The following is a 19,589-nucleotide window of genomic DNA, read 5'->3' as shown; positions in this document are numbered from 1 at the left end:
AAAAATGGTCAATCGGCAAAGAAAGCTCTCAGTTAATAACTTTGGAAGTGCTCATAAGAACACTAATCTGAGAAGCAGGCTTTCTCCCAGTTGGGACGTAACGCCAGAAAAAAGAAGAAGAAAGGGCAATACTTGATAGAAAATGGAAAGGTCATCACTGAAAGGCCAATAGAGAATGCAAAGCAAAGAAAAATCCGATATTCTTATGTCAAACAAATCAACCACAGATCCGTTTGCGATAAATCTTCCTTTATACATAATACACCTCTTAAGTCGCATCAAAGAGAAATACAATCTGTTTGTGCTTTAAGTTCGAAAGCGTTAGTGCCGTAATATAATAACCAATATCTATTCGTAATAAATATTTCCAAAGCACAGTCTAAATGCTAGTAAAATATATGCCTGAGTTCATCATTTGGACGTACCTCCGCTTGGTGGAAGCGGTATCACCATATCGAACGGATACTGCAGCAGTTCCGCCGTGGACGCTCTCGATTTGGCGTCGTACTTGAGGCACCTCTGCAGCATCTCCAGCAACATGGGCGGATAGTAACTGGGCAGCGGAGGGTATTCAATCACCGTGTTGGGATTTGTGATGGTGCTTACCTTGGTGTGGATGTTCTTGATGTGGGCAAAGGGCGTCTTTTTGTACAGGAGCAGATACAGTATGCACCCGAGCGACCAGATGTCGGACTTTTTCGACATCTTGATCTTGGGTTGCGAATTGGCCGGGCTGCACTCCGACGAAGTGTCAATCAATGCCTCCGGACTGATGTAGTTGAACGTGCCGGCCTGAGAGAACTTCATAATACTAGTGGAATCGAAGGCAATGTTGCTGGCAATGCCGAAATCGATCAGCTTGAGCCGTCCCTTGACCATGAGGAAATTGGCCGGTTTGAGATCAAGGTGGATGACTCCATGGTCGTGAATGTAGTGCACGCACTGCACCATTTGGTACCAAATCTGCATCAGCGTGTACAGGGGGATGTCCTTGCGGTAGTTTTGGAGGATTTTGTGCAAATCGCAGTCTCCCTTCTCCATGACGAGGAACAGTTGGTTCGCTTCCGGAAGGTGGCAACTGCAAAATAAAGGAACGATGATTAAAATCGACTATGCCCTTAACGGGTCATTACTTACTAATCGTGGAGCGCCACTACATTTTCGTTTCCTTGTAATTTGGCCAAAAGCTTTGTCTCGTTTAAATAGCCCTCCACGAGACTGGAATCACCTTCGAGATTGACCAGCTGAAAAGAATTAAAACCAGTGATCAGTATAGACCGCATAGCGATCAAGACATGGGTGTGGCTAGGTAAGAGGGGGGTAGAAACCTACTTTAAATGGCCAAAACCTTTTTCATGCTAGGCATGGCGTAACATTGGTACCTCACGTACCTGCAAGAATAAAATAGACCTCTTTGTGCTGTTCTGAGCCTCTTGCCAAGCAACTTCTATCCCTACCTCCTCGTGGTATTGGCCGGTAACAAGCAACCTTAGGGAAGATCGGGTAACGGGATGGAGTGCCATAGAAGGATTCTAAGCTAAATTGTGCACTATGGCCCTCTGAACATCAAGGAGGAGTGGTCCTCCGAAAACCTAGGGGGTTGGTGTAAAGCCCTGCAAGCCAGCCGTAAAAAACATCAAGCAACGAATAATCAACGAGAGAATACGAACCGGGGTCACTTATGACGTAAAGTTTATAGAGCCGTTGGTCCCGAGATAAACTAGCCCAGGGCTAAAAATTTCGTTAATAAAGATAAAAAAAAAAAATAAAATACGAACCGGGACAATCGGCGAAGACCACAACGACGTAAAGGGACTAGCGAGTGCAAGCTCAGTACGTGGAATTGTAAATCTCTCAACTTCATCAGAAGCACGTGGATCTATACTCTCAGGTTGGCAAGGAGGAATTCCAACCGATTATTTAAAAGATTTTGAGATGTCCTTCATGAATTATTTGAATAGTATTTTTTCATCGATTTTCTCGGGACTTCCACCCGTTTGGAACATTTTGAAGAATTCCCTTTTAGAACATCTTAAAGACTTTAAGACGGATTCCATGCTAAACCGGTCAGTTACAGAACTCGACCATCTTCGATTTGGATTAAATTTTGTACATGTTTTTGGTATGGTAGAATAAGTGTTTTCCATAGAAAAATTGATCATTCTGACTCAAGTGTAACCTTTGAAAATGGCCTATAAATTTTTGCATGCAACATTTTTGAAAAATTCTAACTCCGAAACTGTTGATTTTAGAGAAAAATGTTCTATGAAGAAGTTGTAGTGAACCGTTTGGACTATAAGAAAAAAACACAGAAAAAATATTTTATTTATTTTCATGAAAAAATCAAAAATAAAACTTAAGTTTTAAATTACACAAAAACCCCATTTATATTATTTTTTAAATTTTCAATTTTTTTTTCATAGAAGTTTGTGAAAAGATGTTTGAGACAAAGTTTCATGATGGAGAAATTTTTAATAAAAAAGTTTTTCTAAGAACAAATTCGGTTGATTTTTAAAATTTTGAATTCATTTATATGAATCATTTCTCTAGAAGTAGCCATTTTCGAATTATATCGAGTTTAATGCAAAAAATATGGTTTGAATATTAACATAGGCCATTTTCATCAGTTATTCGCGTTTCTCCAATAATAGTAATAAGTTTTCGAATATTTTAATATGTAAATAATATTTTTTGCATTAAACTCGATATAATTCGAAAATGGCTACTTATAGAAATAATCATCATGGCTTAGAATAATTTCAAGATGCTTACTGTATCATCAAAACGTATTTATTTTGACAAAAAATCAAAATTTTAAAAATCGACTAAAAGTTGTTCTTAGAAAAACTTTTTTATTAAAAAACTTCTCAATCATGAAACTGTGTCTCAAACATCTTTTTACTATCAAGATTCTATGGTGAAAATTTAAAAAATATTAAAAATGGGGTTTTTGTGTAATTTTATATTCAAATTTTAATTTTGATTTTTCGATGAAAATAAATAAAATATTTTTTTCAATGTATATTTTTTTCTTATACAGTAATGACCCGATTTTGTCAGCCCCCGATTTTTCTATCCCCGATTTTATCTACCCCCGATTTTAGCATCCTTTTTGCCCGTTTTTGTCAGCCTTAAAGTTGAAATTTATTATAATCAGAGTATGCTCGGCTATACTGGCAATATTGGGTGCATAAAGTCAACTATGACCTTAGTCACGTCTATACAATCATCTAAAGCAGGCCTGCCCAACGTACGGCCCTCATTTTGTGTGGCCTGCGAAGAGCTTGAGAACTCTTCTCATAATGGCTCTTTTGCTGCTCTGCCAACTTTATATTTGAGCAATCCTTTTTATCTCTACTTTCAATTCTTAAATTTTTATCTATTTTATTTCGAAGAATAATTATTATTTCATCTGCCAAACTCACTTGATGTTTTGGATGATAGAAATCGTTTCATACACAAAAAAATATCTAAATTGTAGGAGGATTATACTCAAGAAATCTTCCAGTAACTTCCTCCACTTTCAAACGAACAAAACTGATTATTTATAAAATTCTAACAAAAGTTTTCGTCAAAAAGTTTAAGGACAAAACACAATTTCACTGAGTTATAAGGAGGACTTTTGCAAAATAATGAGCATAAATAATAATTATAAGAAATATAATAACAAATATTCGGCAGATATAGAGACAGATTAATACCTTGTATTTTTTACACAGGATTCTAACATAAATTTCGCAGAAAATTTGGGCAGGACTCTCACAAAATATTGAGCAAGACAGTCACAGAAGGATTTCACAGAATCCTAGCCATGATTATCATCGAAATCTGGACTTTATTCTGGGAAAGGTTCTCAAACAATCCTTAATGATTTTTTTACAGTACTCTATGCAGGACAAACTTTTCCAGGTTATAAAAAAAAATATGAGCTTTGGGTGAGGTTTCAATGAAATCCTAACAATTTGCATAGAATCCTGCGCTGGATGCTTGTAAAATAATGCTTAAAAACACAGAACAGAATTTTCAAATAATACTAGAAGGGATTCTGCCCAGTCATCTGAAAAATTTCTGATAGAATTCTGAGAATGATTTATATAAAATCCTTAACTGCATTCTGTCAGGGTTCAGAGAAGAATTTCTAAAAGAATTCTGGACTGGATTCCAACGTCATGATCATGAGCGCACATCTCACACAATTTTCTGCAAAATTATCACTAATTTGCTTTCCATTTACAATTTCTCAAAAAAAACCTTTTGATTGATTTTACCAACAATTTTGAAATTGTTGCATTAAAAATAAAATGGCCCGCCGCACAATATTATTTTTATGATTTGGCCCGCGATTCAAAAAGGGCAGGCCTGATCTAAAGACCAAAATTTTGAAGTCTGAAATTTTCAATAATTATTCATGAAACTGATCAACGTTACCTTGCATGGTTTATAGAAAATTGAAGTAAAACACGCAATGTTTATTTTAAAACTAAGTCCTTAAGTTAAAATAAAACTTGAAACCAGTCGAAAAAAAAAATTACCGATTTTAGCTCTTTTCCGAATTTGTCAACCCTAAATTCAGCATGGGGCTGACAAAATCGGGACATTACTGTAGTCCAAACGGTTCACTACAACTTCTTCATAGAACATTTTTCTCTAAAATCAACAGTTTCGGAGTTAGAATTTTTCAAATAAGTTGCATGCAAAAATTTATAGGCCATTTTCAAAAGCTGCACTTGAGTCAAAATGATCAATTTTTCTATGTAAAACACTTGTTCTACCATACCAAAAACATGTACAAAATTTAATCCAAATCGAAGACTATCGAGCACGATTTTTATTTTTTTTTTTCGACTCATTCTGGATGGAATTCGTCTTAACCAGTAATACATCCAGAGTTACCTCCAGGAATTTATCAAAGGATACTTTCAGGATTAACTTCAAGATTAACTCCAAAGTTTTCTTCAGGAATTCCTCTAAAAACTCATCGAGAAGTCTTCAGAGATTTTTGCCAGGCATTCTTCCAGAAATAGCTTCAGGAAAATGTCAAGAAATTTTTTTCACAAATTATTTGGGAAATGAAAAAACACCTTATTAGTTCGCGAAACAGCGTTTCCAATAATAATCGTTGCCAAGTCCTTCTCTGCTATGCTCTTCTTTTCAATTTTCATCGATGCGTAGCAGATTCCTGGCAGCACAAAGATCATTAAAGAGTAAAAGAAGATCAAAAGGTCTGTTGACACATCTTATCTAATGGATAAGCTACATGAGGAGTCCGAGGTCAAATTTATTGACCTGCTACCAGCCCTGTTATCAACATTTGTCATTACTTTGTAATCTATCTCTAATCGGGTTTGAGGTCGTTCGCTTCCCCCCTAATGGATATCTTGGTTACACCCATACCATAGGATACACTGCGTCGTAAAACACCACTTACCTTGAGCGCACACTCGGCACCGGTTGGGTTCAGCTTGGCGAGAAACACAGAACTGGATCCACCGGAGCCCAATTTCTTCAGCACCTGGTATTCCTTCCCATTGATGGCTATCGTGGGAAGAGCTTTCGTTTGCGATTGCTCCATCGGTCGCATATCTTCCGTTGGGGCTACGGCGGCTGGTGCAACTTCCTTTGGTGCTGGCGATAGTCGCTTCTCCGGACCAGGAGTGGCCGGGAACAGTTCGTCTGTAGAGCGTTTCGCCGGTCGTTGCTGCTCCACGATCGGGGACAAGGGTCTGTCTTTCGACTTGATCGGAGTATCCACCAGCGACAACGACAAACTGTCGTTCGCACTCATCTGCGGCCTGGGCAAACCTGTAGCCAAGGGAGTGGTAAAGAGAATCTTCTGAGATTTGAATTCGTTTTCTAACGTGTTCCGAGATTTACGATTCGTCGTCGAAATGATCGCCCGAGATGACGTTCCCCGGGCGTTACTGTGGCAGAATTTTTCCCGAGGAGTCACAAATAGGTGGTCCTTGGGAGGAGACTGAATTTTCTGCTCTCGTAGACTTTTGCCCAGTTCAACCTCGTCCACTTCCTCTTTGATCGCAGGCTTGATCTCTATTTCGGTCACCTGATCTGCGATGGAAAGCACTGACGATGTCGTACTGCTGATTCCAGAATCTCTTGCTTTCGATAACCGGGAATCGCTTTGGGTAAGCAGCGAGAACTGCTTCTCAAGTTGCCTCCTGTCCAACAACGGAACTCGCTTCAAAACCTTCACTTCCTGCGGTTCAGGTTCCCTAACAGGGATCAATTTATCTTCCAACTTCATACGGGCATGTACGTTCTCTTTCTGGTCGGGACATGGCAATGGATTGGAGGGTTTCTGGGTGCTTTCCATATCATCGGCACATTTTGACGGAGTCAAAAGGAACGAATCGTTCAAAATAGCGCAGTTTAGATTATTGTCGTCATCCGAGTCAGATTCCGACTCCAACGGAGGTAGCTCGGAAACCCTTTTCGGCTGGAAGCTGCAAACAATCGAATTTAATTTAATTAGTAATTCTACTATGATGTATTCAAAACTCACCTCCGGGTTGCTCGCCGCGATAACTCATCTGAACATTCCTTGTCCCTGAAAAAGCGAAGGGCATTTTCAATATACATTACATACTCAATTTCTTTTTCGAACTTAATGTTGGTATAGAACTATCAAGTGATACATAATATTCAAACTACCATCAGTGTACCAGTATCCACTCATGCCCCTAATCCCGCTCACTAGTGTAAAAATTGCATTTTCGTGTCAAAAACCAACATTTTTCGCACGGATATATTCTAGCAATATTAACAACTTTCAAATGGATTTGTCTGGCATTATTTTCATTTTATGAAGTAATTCTCTATATTGAAAACATAAGACCTCGTGAGCGGCTATTGGGTCACTAGGTATTTTTGCGTGTTCCAATAACCGCTCATGCGAAAAATTAAACAAAATTTTAAAGAAATGTCGATTTTAGTATACAGCCTTCTTTATTGCAGTACTAGCTATGCTGTGACCATAAACAATATCATGATAAATAACGAAATTCGAAATATTGCATTTTTTAGTGAGTTTTAGTTCATGAAATCTGTTTACCGTGAGCGGAAATAGGAACGCTTAGATGCAGTAACAAATGCAATTAAATATTTTTTTATGGAAGTTTTTCAAATTCTTTTAATTGTTCCGCTGGTTACCTGTACTTGGACCTACATTGTGACATAAAAATAGTATTGATCGACACAATAGTTATTTTATAACAACTACCGAAAAGCTAAACATTACATATAATTTGCAATTGGATTAGATAGGCAAATTGATGTGAAGATTTGCGAAAAAGTTACACGTCTTCTCAGTGAGAATCGAACTCACGACTCCCCGATCTCTAGTTGGGGCGCGTTACCACTACGCCATGAGAGGACTCATGAACGCAGAAGTTAACCTGAATTCGATTTCAGCTCAATAATCACGTGGTCCTTTTTCGCAAAGTGCACCTCTTTCGGAAGAATTAGATGCCCATCCAAACACAACGCTTTCTATATATATCTAATGCCTAGCCCGAGAGCGCATTGTTTTTTAGGTATAGGAATAGCACACTACACTAGCCAGCAACTGCGCTGGCTGAGGTTTCTATTGTGTGGACTTCCAATGGGTCGCGACGTTCTCAAACGACCGGTTACGGAACATGAGATGTAATGTTTAGCTTTTCGGTAGTTGTTAAACTTCCACTCGGCTGGTTAGCCGTAAACCACGATTCATAATTAAAAACAAGTATTTATCGAGCAACGGACTCATGTTCCGTAACCGGTCGTTTGAGAACGAAATGTTTTCATACAAAAAGTGAATACAGCAGTTATTTTTAATAAGTTATGATGCACCAGGGAATTTAGAAATATATAATTGCTAAGACCTCCAACACATTTTGAAATTTTAACCATTATCTACACAGGTTCATGAATTATTTTAAGTAAGTGATATCTAAGTTAAGTGCATTACTTATTATGCCTTAACAGATGTGTCTACACATTTTGACAAGATATTTGCTATTGGTAGTCTTCTAAATCGTCCTGGAGTTCAGGTCCTTATGACCTACAATACTTCTACAGTCTATACTCACTCACCCAATTCTCAAAAAAACATTCTTATTCCTACCCATAAAACTTTCTATGACGCGGGAAGTGTACTACTATGAATACTATTGATCTTAAGCTGTTCAGAACACACAGAAAAAGTGGGCATCTATTTCGGTATACAGCCTGACGTATTTTTCAAACAAGATGTTTTTAATATATCCATTCCACATTCACTTGCGCGCAAAAAAAATTGTGATCGTATTGGCTGTACTGTGAATTTTAAATTACTCTGATGACAAGATTTACAATATCTACTGAATCTACAGGTCGTAAATTCGGGGTTAAATATTTACTCCGCTATCAAGCCTGCAGCTGGAAGTGTCGATACAGCAATTACCTTTACTAAATTTTATTAACTCTCTAACTTACTCATCTACTCTTTCTTTCACTAACTCATACATTTTCTCATTATCTTCCATATCAAAAAATTTGCTTTACATCCCTAAGTATAAAATCATATTTCCCCACGGAGCCTTAATTAAGTGCCTCCACATATAATCTTGAGGATATATATTCTCTATATTCGATATCATATATACGTAAGAACGGTCATCAGTTCGCTTAGCACATAATAGATCACTACTATCAGTGGGACTGTTATGCGTTGAAATTCACCTAAAACCCCGTATTTTTGGCATAACAAACCCACTTTGAATTTAGTAGCAAAATTTCCTTTTTTTTTATAATATAAACTCTTGATCCTAGTGGAGGGGCCTTCCATAGCCGAGTGGTTAGAGTCCGCGGCTACAAAGCAAAGCCATGCTGAAGGTGTCTGGGTTCGATTCCCGGTCAGTCCAGGATCTTTTCGTTATGGAAATTTCCTCGACTTCCTTGGGCATAGTGTATCATCGTACCTGCCACACGATATACGAATGCGAAAATGGCAACTTTTGCAAAGAAAGCTCTCAGTTAATAACTGTGGAAGTGCTCATAAGAACACTAAGCTGAGAAGCAGGCTCTGTCCCAGTGAGGACGTTAATGCCAAGAAGAAGAAGCTGTTGTATGACTCGATATTTCCATGATCCGATGGTACCTTCAGTATCGACTCATGGAGGTTTGACTATAGAATAGGAACAAGGGTTTATGTGACAATCCATCCATAGTTTGTTTGACAATTACATAATCGTAACATTTCTAGGATTAAGGTCCTAGTAAATTTGGAGCAGCAGTTTTCTCCGTTTTAAACGACAAATAAAAAAACAACAGCTGCATGTTTTTTATTACGGAGGAAACTGCTTATGATAGCTTGAAACGAGCTCACCAGTTGATGATCCATCTTCAACTGAGAAATTACAATCCAATTAGGGATTTTTATCAGAAACATAAACTATGGATCATATTTGTCAAAATGAGAGATCTGCCCTTCATTATTGAACTATTTTAAATTATTTGAATTATTTTGCTAGTTATTCACCAATTCGATGTGATAACAGTGTGCCGTACGAATATGCATGTTAGTCACTGATCATCAAAATCCCCAACAGTACAAACCTGCTAGTAATGCTGTTACTGAGCGACCCGCTCCCGGACGTATGCAACACTTCGCCGCTGTCCTGTCCATCGGGATCCGGATGATGGTGGTCCGGTTCATGTCCGCCACTGGTCATCCGCTTCGACGGATGAAACAAGGACATGGTGTCGCCCGGTCGGACCAACGGCCACCCACTTTCGAGGGCGCTTCGTTTCGGAATTTTCACGTATCTCGATATATCTCGGTACCCCTACACCACTCTGCCTCACGCCGGATGCTGGAAGTGGGTTCAGCGAGGAACTATTTTGCGTAAAATCCTGAAAACTTCCTTTTCCACACAAAAACGGCTGTTGTATATTTTTTCGGGAGGCCGAACGAACGAGTTTTGTTTTGACAGTGATCGGCTCTTCTTTTTGAATTTTGCGGCGGTGCCAACATGACGAAACGAAACTCAGCGTAACTTTTGAAATGAGTTCACAGACTCGCACACTGTTTTGTTTCTCGCAAAGTTTATTTTAATCCAGGTTTTTACGCTGACTATCAAAAAACGAGGGGTGATATCCCGCATAGAAAAATACAATTCGCCTTATGTTTCAAACAGTATGAAGTAATTATCTGTTATTGTTGATGTATTTTCAAATTGTTCAACAATATAGCGTGAAAACTTGCGAGAAACAGTAACAACATAAAATCACGTTTTAGGAAATAGTGTTTGCCTCTGTTCGTGCAACACGTGTACAAATGTGCCTTTCACTATATGCTACTTTTATTCAACAATACGGCAAACAGTTCAATCCTACACGCTAGTAAATTAACACTTCCATCAAAGTGTCTGCATATTATGGAAAAGTTTGACATAATGGTTCGAAAATCACATTTTACCCTCACAACTCAATACAAATAATGAAACATTAAATTTAAAATAATGCTATATTTCTTTTTGTTGAACAAATTAAAACTAAAAAATATATCTCCACATAAAATTAATACTTTTATTGTGTTGAATTTTTTCAACGTGTTTGTTTTTCCACTGATAGTAAAAGTAAAAAAATAAAAAAAAACGTCGCGGGTTCGAGATTGTCTCTTGTTTCAGTTTTAATTATTTTTGATTTGGAAATACGCGTTTAGCTGGTTAAGCTCCGTTGCTGGATCCATAATAATTGGTAATCTGATTCGTGTTTGATTTCATCAATCAGCCAAGTAGTATTTTTTCTCTTAACAGATATAATCAACCCAATCGGAAACGCTGCCGTTTTTTCCTCAACAGACTATCATCGGGAGAACCGGAACTGGAAAGTGAGCTGAATCGTGCCAATAGAATGCGTCGTCCCTATTGCGTAGTATGCACCTGAAACGTAAAGCGCTCAAGTAAAATTTCTCCTTTTTACCCAAGTAATTTTGACAGCTGATTCAATACGAGCGAAATGTCACTTTTACTTGCGGAATAATTGAGCGGCACATTTTTCCGTACACGCTCGTTCAAATCTACTCAAAAGAGAGTAACTTTGACTCACTTTTGAAGTTTCAAGTTAGCTGTCAAAAGTGAGTAACCTTATTTTATCAAAGTGAGTAACTTTTTACTCAACCATGAAAGAAAACGACCTTACTCACTTTTGAGTAAACACAAACATATTTGACTCACTTTGTAAACGTCAAAGACTTGTGAAAATTTCGCGCGCTCGAACTGACAAATCCTCCGTTGTGGTGAAAATGTTTCCGTCGACGTGATGTTGGATTGTTTTCAAAAACAGTCGAGACAAAAGCCGAACCGGCAGAGCAATGACAGTTAGTTTGCTAAAAACTTCGCTTCGGAAGTCCAACCGGCGAATTCCAGATTAGTGCTGCGAAGTCAATAATCCTGATATCAAGTGAAGCGAGGTCGGAGTGAAAATGACCAAGTCCTGGTTTTGATCGAACAACCGCAAGAAAAAAATATAAACAGTAAGTTTTACCGTCGTACTTTTTATTGGACTAATTATCAATTCTTTACAGTCTAACCGGGAAGGCTACTGGCACGGTCAAACTACACCATCCATGGTTTCATCAATCCCCCAGAGATTTATAACAACCGGGGATCCATTCCAGAGCAGCAAAATTTTCAACACAAATATCAAATTTTTTTACTTGTTATCATGTATAATTCATATAGTAATGTAAGAGATAATGAATGAATGTTATTTTTTTGTATATTTCTCCTGATTTTATGAATAACATAATAAATTTATTTCCAAAATTATTATTTCCTGAAGTGAGTGACATCTACTCACTTTCGCAAATTACAGATTAAACGAAGTGAGTAAGTGTTACTCCCATATTGACATTTGACAATGTTACTCTAAAGTGAGTAACGATGGTGTTACTCACTTTTGAGTAGTTCCACTTTGTTCCGAAGTGAGTCGAAATCTACTCACTTTTGAGTAGATCTGAACGAGCGTGTATACGGAAAAGTGACAGCTCCATTTGATATGCACGGAAGGCGTTACTGACGTTATGAAATCAGCTCTACTTATCAAGCCTAGTATCCACATCCTAAGTAGAGCGGTCAAGTACAATTTGTTGCTAATTACCAAAGTAATTTTGACAGCTGATTCAGAATGAGCGAAGTGTCACTTTTACTTGCGGAATAATTGAGCGGCACATTTTTCCGTACGGAATAGTGACAGCTCCATTTGATTTGTACGGCAGGCGTTACCAATGTTACGAAATCAGCTCTACTTGTCAACTGGATACAGCTCAAGTAATTTGGACAGCTGAAGTATTTCTTGGCCATTACTTGTCCTATCCTTTTGCACAGTACTTACGAAGTGGATACCAACCTTCAGCAGCGTACAGCTCAAGTAATTTCGGTACCGGAATCATTCCTTGACCGTTTCTTGTCCTATCCTTTTGCACAGTACTTATGATCAGCGTACCGGCCATATGCCTGCTTGCAAAAGCATCGGTTAAGGAAACCGGAACTTTTTGTACTTGTTCCGCTGAGATTGCAGCTGCTGGTGAAGGTGAAATGGAGTCGGCTTGGAATCCCCTACTCAGCTAAAACATCATCGCATCGTGAGTAAAAAGATGAATTTCGGTGATACTATACAGAAAATATTATTATATGTGAGTAATAAGTGCACATAAGTGATCAATAATAATATTAATTACAATAATAAATGCATCTAAATGTTTTTTTTTTCTACTTAAAAAATTTCCATCACACTTTCTTTTATGGTATTAATGTAACCGAAGAGTACAGTATGTGGTTAAAATACTGTATAGCACAATAAACCAATAATTACACATACATTATTCGGTTTTTGAAAATGAATATGGTTTTACTGTTTATGAACAGTTTGACTTACATTGAATTTGGCCAAAAATGGATGGTTTAGCTACATTTTGGTAAACCATTCACGAAAAATTTTGTTCGAGAATATCTTTGTTTTCAAATGGTTACATAACTTAACCGCCCATTCCTCACATTGTTATTTGTTCATTTACCGTTCACTAAACTGTGAAAACTGTGATTTATTGTTTTTTTGCACTTTACACAATATTATAAGGATGTGGTCGCAAATAGGGTCCTAAAGCCCTGTCTCAATTTTAGTACCAAACGCTTAAGTTTAGGGCAGAAACACATGTTTACTCAATTTTTAAATAATTTTCATTGGTTTAAGTACAAAAAAAAAACATTTTTTAAGATTTTTAAGATTTTGTCACACCCTTTGGTTTAAACTCAAATGTTGGGTATATTTTGTTTTCCGTGTCCCTTCCGAAATGTCAGATAGGAACAACCCCAGTGCACAGAGAACAGACGTTCATCTTTTCCCGTCAGTGTGTGTAAAGCATTGTACTGGTCATTTCAAAGTATGTCGTTATGCTCCTGTTAGGCGGCACTGTCGTCAGATTGAGAACGCTACAAATTTGCCACTTTTTACACTTTGGCGCTAGTGTCGATATAGAAAATTGCCACTTGTCGCTAGCGTTGCTTTGTGTGCTAATGCATTTTGACGTTCACCAGTGACATCGTGTTGTGGAAACGAGTTTGTATGTCGGGCTGTCTGCGTTGGCGGCGCTGATGGTTGATTCGAACCTTTACACATGGTTCAGATGAAATTTTATTCGAGCCTCCATGTCTGTTCTCTGTGCCCAGTGTTAAAACTATATGCCCTGTGGCATTTTTGTCGAAAAAGTGAATGTCAAACAAGAGCACAAGTGTCAAGGTTCATATTTGGAACCATTTTTAAAATTGAAGTTTAAAAATGTTATAGCCTTTATTTGAGCTGGAAAACTTGCTAAAGTAGTTGCAATAACATGCTCTTTCGTATTATTAAATAAAAACAAGAATTCATTAAACATTTTAGGACTCAATTGTTGTTTTTTAATTGAGAAATATTTATTTATTTATTTATTTATTTCATGTCCTCAATCAGAAGTAGACCATTTTGTTACAATTTTACACTTAATATTATATAGTTTGAAAACGTTATTTTCTTAATCTAGTTCGAATTTTGATATGACATAAATTTTTGTTTTAGTTCCAATTTCGTCATAGTAAAGTCAATGGTTTCGCAATGTTTATTGTAAACAGACATTATTTGATTTAAAGGCTCAAATTTGGTGTTGACACTACGGGAAACCGTTCTGATATGGTTCATACTTATGCGGGATGATTATGACATATTTTGCTAACAGATTTTATAGCAAAATCATAGCAGGCTGTAATTCTGGTTTGTTTATTAAATTGTCAAAAATTTTCACCACATTCGTGTTGCACCTAGGAGAATTTCGTAAATCAAATATTATTAATGTATCGTATTAATTTGTGCAATTTATTTATTTCGCGTGATTTTAGGCTCCCCAATCAATCGAATACGTGGGTTTTAATTTGAACATCGCATAATAGGTACATATGAACATTGAAGAGATCTGATATCAGTTATTGTTACTAGTAACATCAGGCCACAGACAAACAGACGTCACACTCTCATAAATGTCAATCGACCACCTTTTTAACGGTCGATTTGAATAAATGGTAGGTGGCCAACTCACCACCCGCAGCGCTCGCGTCGTTTTTGTTCGTGTTTGACGTTTACACACTACCACCACCTGTTGGCCGATCGGCCAAACACACCGATTTTAGCATTGGGCGTATATGTTCTCGCGACTATGATTTTCATTGAAATTTGTTCTAAGTGTTACGTCTGTTTCTCTGTGATCAGGCTTCCGACATGGATTTCTGCTGTTCAAGACAAACTTAGAAGAAGATGTCCCTACATTTTAATTTTCCATTCCGAAAAAATAATCATCAATCAACAACTTTCACTTGGATCAAGAAATCGAAAAACCGTGCAATCTAACTTAATTAGTTTTAGTCTTGGCCGTATGAATAAAATAAACCTAAACACACAATCATGCTTCTTTCTTTCTGAAATCTCGCATTAATGAAATGTATATTCAGGTACCCATATCCCAAATCATAAATTCACGTTAACGCAAATAGTTGAACCAAAGACACAGTAGTTGAACTATAAAATACTAGCATAGCTCGCATAGTTATGAACCATAATGAAACAATTTCCCAGAACATCCACAACCATTTACGATAGTATCTGAATAATTTGATAAAACATCGAAATTAACAATAAAACAACCGTTCCGCTAACGGGTTTTACAGTTTGGGAAATTGTTATTGGGAAAATAACAATATGGGGAATAGGCGGTTAAGTTATGTAACCATAAAAAAACGACAATTTTCGCGAACAAAATGTTTCGTTTACAATTCGTTAAATGGTAGACAAACTATCCATTTTTTGTCCATTTTACAATCTACAAAATAGGTTTGATACAGTTGAACTGTAAAATTCAAATAGAAGCAAATACTGTACGTTAAATTATGTATTTATGGTGCCATGTGGTATTTCAACACTATGCTGTACTGTTGCATTGTGTTTATATTGTATGGAAATAATGGATGAATATTATATTGCTTTTCGTGAGAAAATTATTTACCAGCAAACAAGGATCACTTCGAGTTAAAAATGAATGAAAATACTTTATTCGCACCTTGGTTTATCCATTTTCTACCGCAAAGCATCATATGCCGAATAAGAAGCAATACACGTATACAAAATGGACAAATCTTTCTTAATTATTACATGGGAATCAAGTTCATACACAAGTTTATCCTGAATATTAAACACTATTGTCTTTCTTTTGCAAGAATCAACAGCACAGACTAGTCACTCAAATCCAGGAGACGGCCGGCTCCCGGGGCACGTTCCCCGCATTTCGTCAGCAAAACATTCTAGGCAGGGTTGAATAAATCCGACATAACGGTTTGTTTTATTCCGGCAGAGACGTCTCAGCTCAATCGACACAATATAAGCTTCCAGCTGGTACTAGCTCTGTAGGCATGAATCCGGCAGATACGGTTAGATGGTAGAAAACCTGACAGGAACATCGAGCATTGGTTATCTTTTTCTGATTTATAATAAAATTCGCGAGCTCACCTATTTGACGATTCCAACGGCTTTAGCTGACCCAATCCTGTCCGGTCTAGCTTTTCCGTACTAAACAGTGTCGAGAAGAATCGAATTCCGTTGCATTTTCTCCTGGTTGGAAGGCCAGTGAAGGCATCAGCAGCGCCTTTGTTTGAGCTGGTTCACAGCAATTTTTCGCTTTTAGCGCTGTATCACACCATTTACGTACTAGTGGAGATGCCGGTACAAATCCGCTGCTCTTCGAATCAAACACATAATATGATTATGAATATGATATTATCACAATTTAAAACTTGAATCGCTTTAATTTTACTTGAGGTGTTGAATCAATCGAACGGTTTGTATTTTTTTGTTTTGTTTTTTTTTCACATGCAACTGAAAAGATGCACGCTCAAAATATTGTACACGATTTTATACATTTTGCTAAGGCTGATACAAATATTAAATTTCTTTTATGTCCGAGACCACTTGGTAGGTACGAGGGGGGGATAAAAATAAATAAGGAACAAAAAAATATAAAGGAAAAAAAAAAGTTATTTTTTCGAATTTTTATTCTTTACGATGATTGTTAAACTTTTTTTAAACGTCCTCTGGATCATTATTTTACTTGTTTTTTACTTCAAAAATTGAAAAAACCTAACTGATGTCAAAAAAATGATGAATCTTTTTTTCTCCCCTTCAAAATTTTCGGATTTTTGAAGGGGGGGGGGTTGACATAAAAGAAAATTAATATTTGTATCAGCCTAATGGGATTATTTTTTTTTTCAATTAGCGTAGTTCAGTTTTCTTTACAAAAGAAAAAAAGATGAATATTCACCAAATGCGTTAAAAAATGTAAGGGTGGTATGTCACATGAAAAAAAAAAAAAATTAATCAAGTTGTGTGAAAACGTAAATTAAACATTGATTGTGAAATTTACATATCTAAATTAATAAATTAACATTGATAATAATTAACATAAATTAACATTGATCTGTGAAATTTACATATACAACGTGCTATTTTTCAGGCGTGTTTATTCAGAATGTGAGTTAACAAATACATTGGGCGAGTGACTGTTTGCCGAACTGTTCCATAAATGTAACATACAGTGAAATGGACATGTATTGATGTGATCCGCAAGAATAAATGAAAACCAATTGACAAATTGTAATGTTATATTGCCACTATTTTGTGGGAATGTTCATGCCTATACCATTCAACATTATTTGAACATTTCAATAAACTGTCACTATTTGGCATATGTAACATAAAACGTTACATACAGTTGAAGGTTTTTGGTTTCATATTGTCTAGCATTAAAACAACTGTTTGTGGTACACTAACCATTATAGTTATGAGAACCGTACTGTTTGGAAAGTAAGGCAAACTGTGATTTTCTATGCGGGAGGACCAGAGTTCCCACCGGGGTTATTTACCCGATCTTCCCTAAGGTTACTCGTACTCTGGCCAGCACCGCGAGGAAATAGGGGGCAAGAGGCTAAAGGCCCAAACGCAATGATAGCGGAACGGCAACGGAAAGCGGAACCGGTTCGCTAGCATGGACTACAACAAGCTTGTCGACTCAGTGTTAGTTCAATTTCATTCGTTGTCAGCTCAGTCGAGATAGTGTGGTTCATCCTGGCGAACCGGTACCGCATTCCGTTGCCGTTCCGCTATCATTGCGTTTGGGCCTTAAGAACCACACAAAGAGGTCTACAGGTCCGTCCCACTCGGGCTCGGATTGGGTACCACTTATAGTACTGCATTTGGCCCCCCGGATAAAAACGTATCATTCAGTGAATGGAATAAACCATTAATGTACAATATAACGTATTGGATACAATACAGCGTATTGTAATTGAATGTCGAAGCAATATTATTCGTGTTTGGATATACAATTCAAAAACAATATAATATATTGTAACAGCACATTGTATTGTTTTTAATTGGTTTTATACCTTACAATTTTGGTCAAATTCCTATTTTCGCGTAAAACAACTGTGGTTTTTTTCTATGTAGCTCTGCTGAAAGAAATAAACAAAAAAAGTTCAAAAAGCAAGAAATGTTGGGTGGAAAATATTCAAAAAGTAAAAATAAGTAGTTTTTTAGAAGTCACTTGACATTAGCTGTAACGACGAATGCAACCATGATACAGTTCGTTGAATTGTTTTTGTATTGTACAACAATACACGAATTGCTTATCAAGACAATACATGAACAATATATCGTATTGTATTTTCAAAATATTTGTATGAGAAAATATCTATATTTGTATTGTTACGATACTTAACCACCCATACATTATATTGCAAAAATCTCATATACCATACAGTGAACTGTTCAAAACAATATATTGTACTGTAATTGTATTGTCATTTTACAATATACTGTATTGTATTTCCAATGTATTGAATGGTACTGTTTCAATACGTTATATTGTTTTTGTGTTGTATTTTTTATCCGGGGGCCTCGGTAGTGGTAAAGGTACCCAAGCTTGACAGATCGCAGTACACTGTTCACGGCATTCTAGATTACCTTATGAGCCATAAAACTTTGGGCAAATGCAAGGGACATAAAGGTCTTTAATTTGGGGTCTATTTTATTCTTGCATGTACGCGAGGTACCAACACTGTAAGACCAAAGTACCCTTTAAAGGGTAAAAAAGTACCCACTTTGAGAGAAACTAGTTTAACTCATAAAAAGAGTACACGGCCCTTACTCATTAAAGAGTAAACGGCTTGTACGTCAAATCAACGAGTGAATTTTACCCACTATCCATAAAATATGTTTCGACGAACAGAGTAAAATTTACTCTTTTTCATAAATGAAAATTCAGTTAATTTGAATGTTAATTTTAATTTTTAAATGATCAACTATGGCAACTGATGAATAAAACATTTTTTATTCAATAAAATATTTATAATATCAATTGTTGTACTGATCAAAGAGATTGATCTTTCAGGGCAGCTGCTTCTGGGACATGGAACGGGATGAATCGAGCGGCAAAGTCTGTTGGGATCAATCTGATCACCTTTAGTTGAGTGTGTAACTTACATTACCTGAATTCATACACACCTTGAACCGTTTTGATATTATGTATTTTACCGTGTAATAAAACCATTCCAATCTGAAAGTCAAACTATACAGACGTGTTTGTGTTTTACTCCGCTCGTATCCCTGACTCAATCATCTCAGGTTATGGGCCCAGCGCTACGCCCTGCCGGCGGGAAGTTTCTTTGAAACCGCGTGTGTGCGATCGTCAGAAGAAAACGTGTGCGAACGTGTTTCGTCGGATCGAAGTGAAGGGATTTTGTTTTTTTTTTTCGGTCGAGTGAGAGTTTTTCCACGATGGAAGTGGACAGAAAGGTGTATCTGTTCGACGGGAGCAATTTTGCTAATTGGAGCTTCCGGATGGAGGTCCATTTGGAGGAGCTCGGGCTTCTCTCGTGTATCGAACAGCCAGCGGAAGATGTGCCGGAATATCGTGTTGTTGCGACCGACGCAATTGAGGTTAAGTTGGAGAAGGAAAGGTTGCTGGCGGAAAGAAG

At 37.1% G+C, this 19,589-nt stretch overlaps 1 protein-coding gene across 2 annotated transcripts; it reads right to left on the bottom strand.

The window, feature by feature from the left end:
- Nucleotides 1–201: 201 nt before the first annotated feature.
- LOC5574411 (dual specificity protein kinase TTK) lies at nt 202–9,978 on the bottom strand. Of its 2 annotated transcripts, XM_021851277.1 has the most exons (6): nt 9,595–9,978; nt 6,521–6,565; nt 5,875–6,461; nt 5,429–5,802; nt 1,138–1,244; nt 202–1,078 (listed from the first exon to the last, which is right to left on the bottom strand). In XM_021851277.1, exons 1-6 carry the CDS (start codon nt 9,735–9,737, stop codon nt 412–414), a joined length of 1,923 nt encoding a protein of 640 aa, XP_021706969.1. In that variant the 5' UTR covers nt 9,738–9,978; the 3' UTR covers nt 202–411. The 2 variants fall into 2 exon arrangements, with proteins under 2 accessions (XP_021706969.1, XP_021706968.1); XM_021851276.1 differs by having other exon boundaries at nt 5,429–6,461.
- Between the last annotated feature and the right edge of the window lie 9,611 nt (nt 9,979–19,589).

This window comes from Aedes aegypti, chromosome 3 (assembly GCF_002204515.2).
Source record: "Aedes aegypti strain LVP_AGWG chromosome 3, AaegL5.0 Primary Assembly, whole genome shotgun sequence".
NCBI classification, from domain to species: domain Eukaryota; kingdom Metazoa; phylum Arthropoda; class Insecta; order Diptera; family Culicidae; genus Aedes; species Aedes aegypti.
Note: the sequence above shows the minus strand (reverse complement) of the source record. Positions and strands in the feature narration are given on the sequence as shown.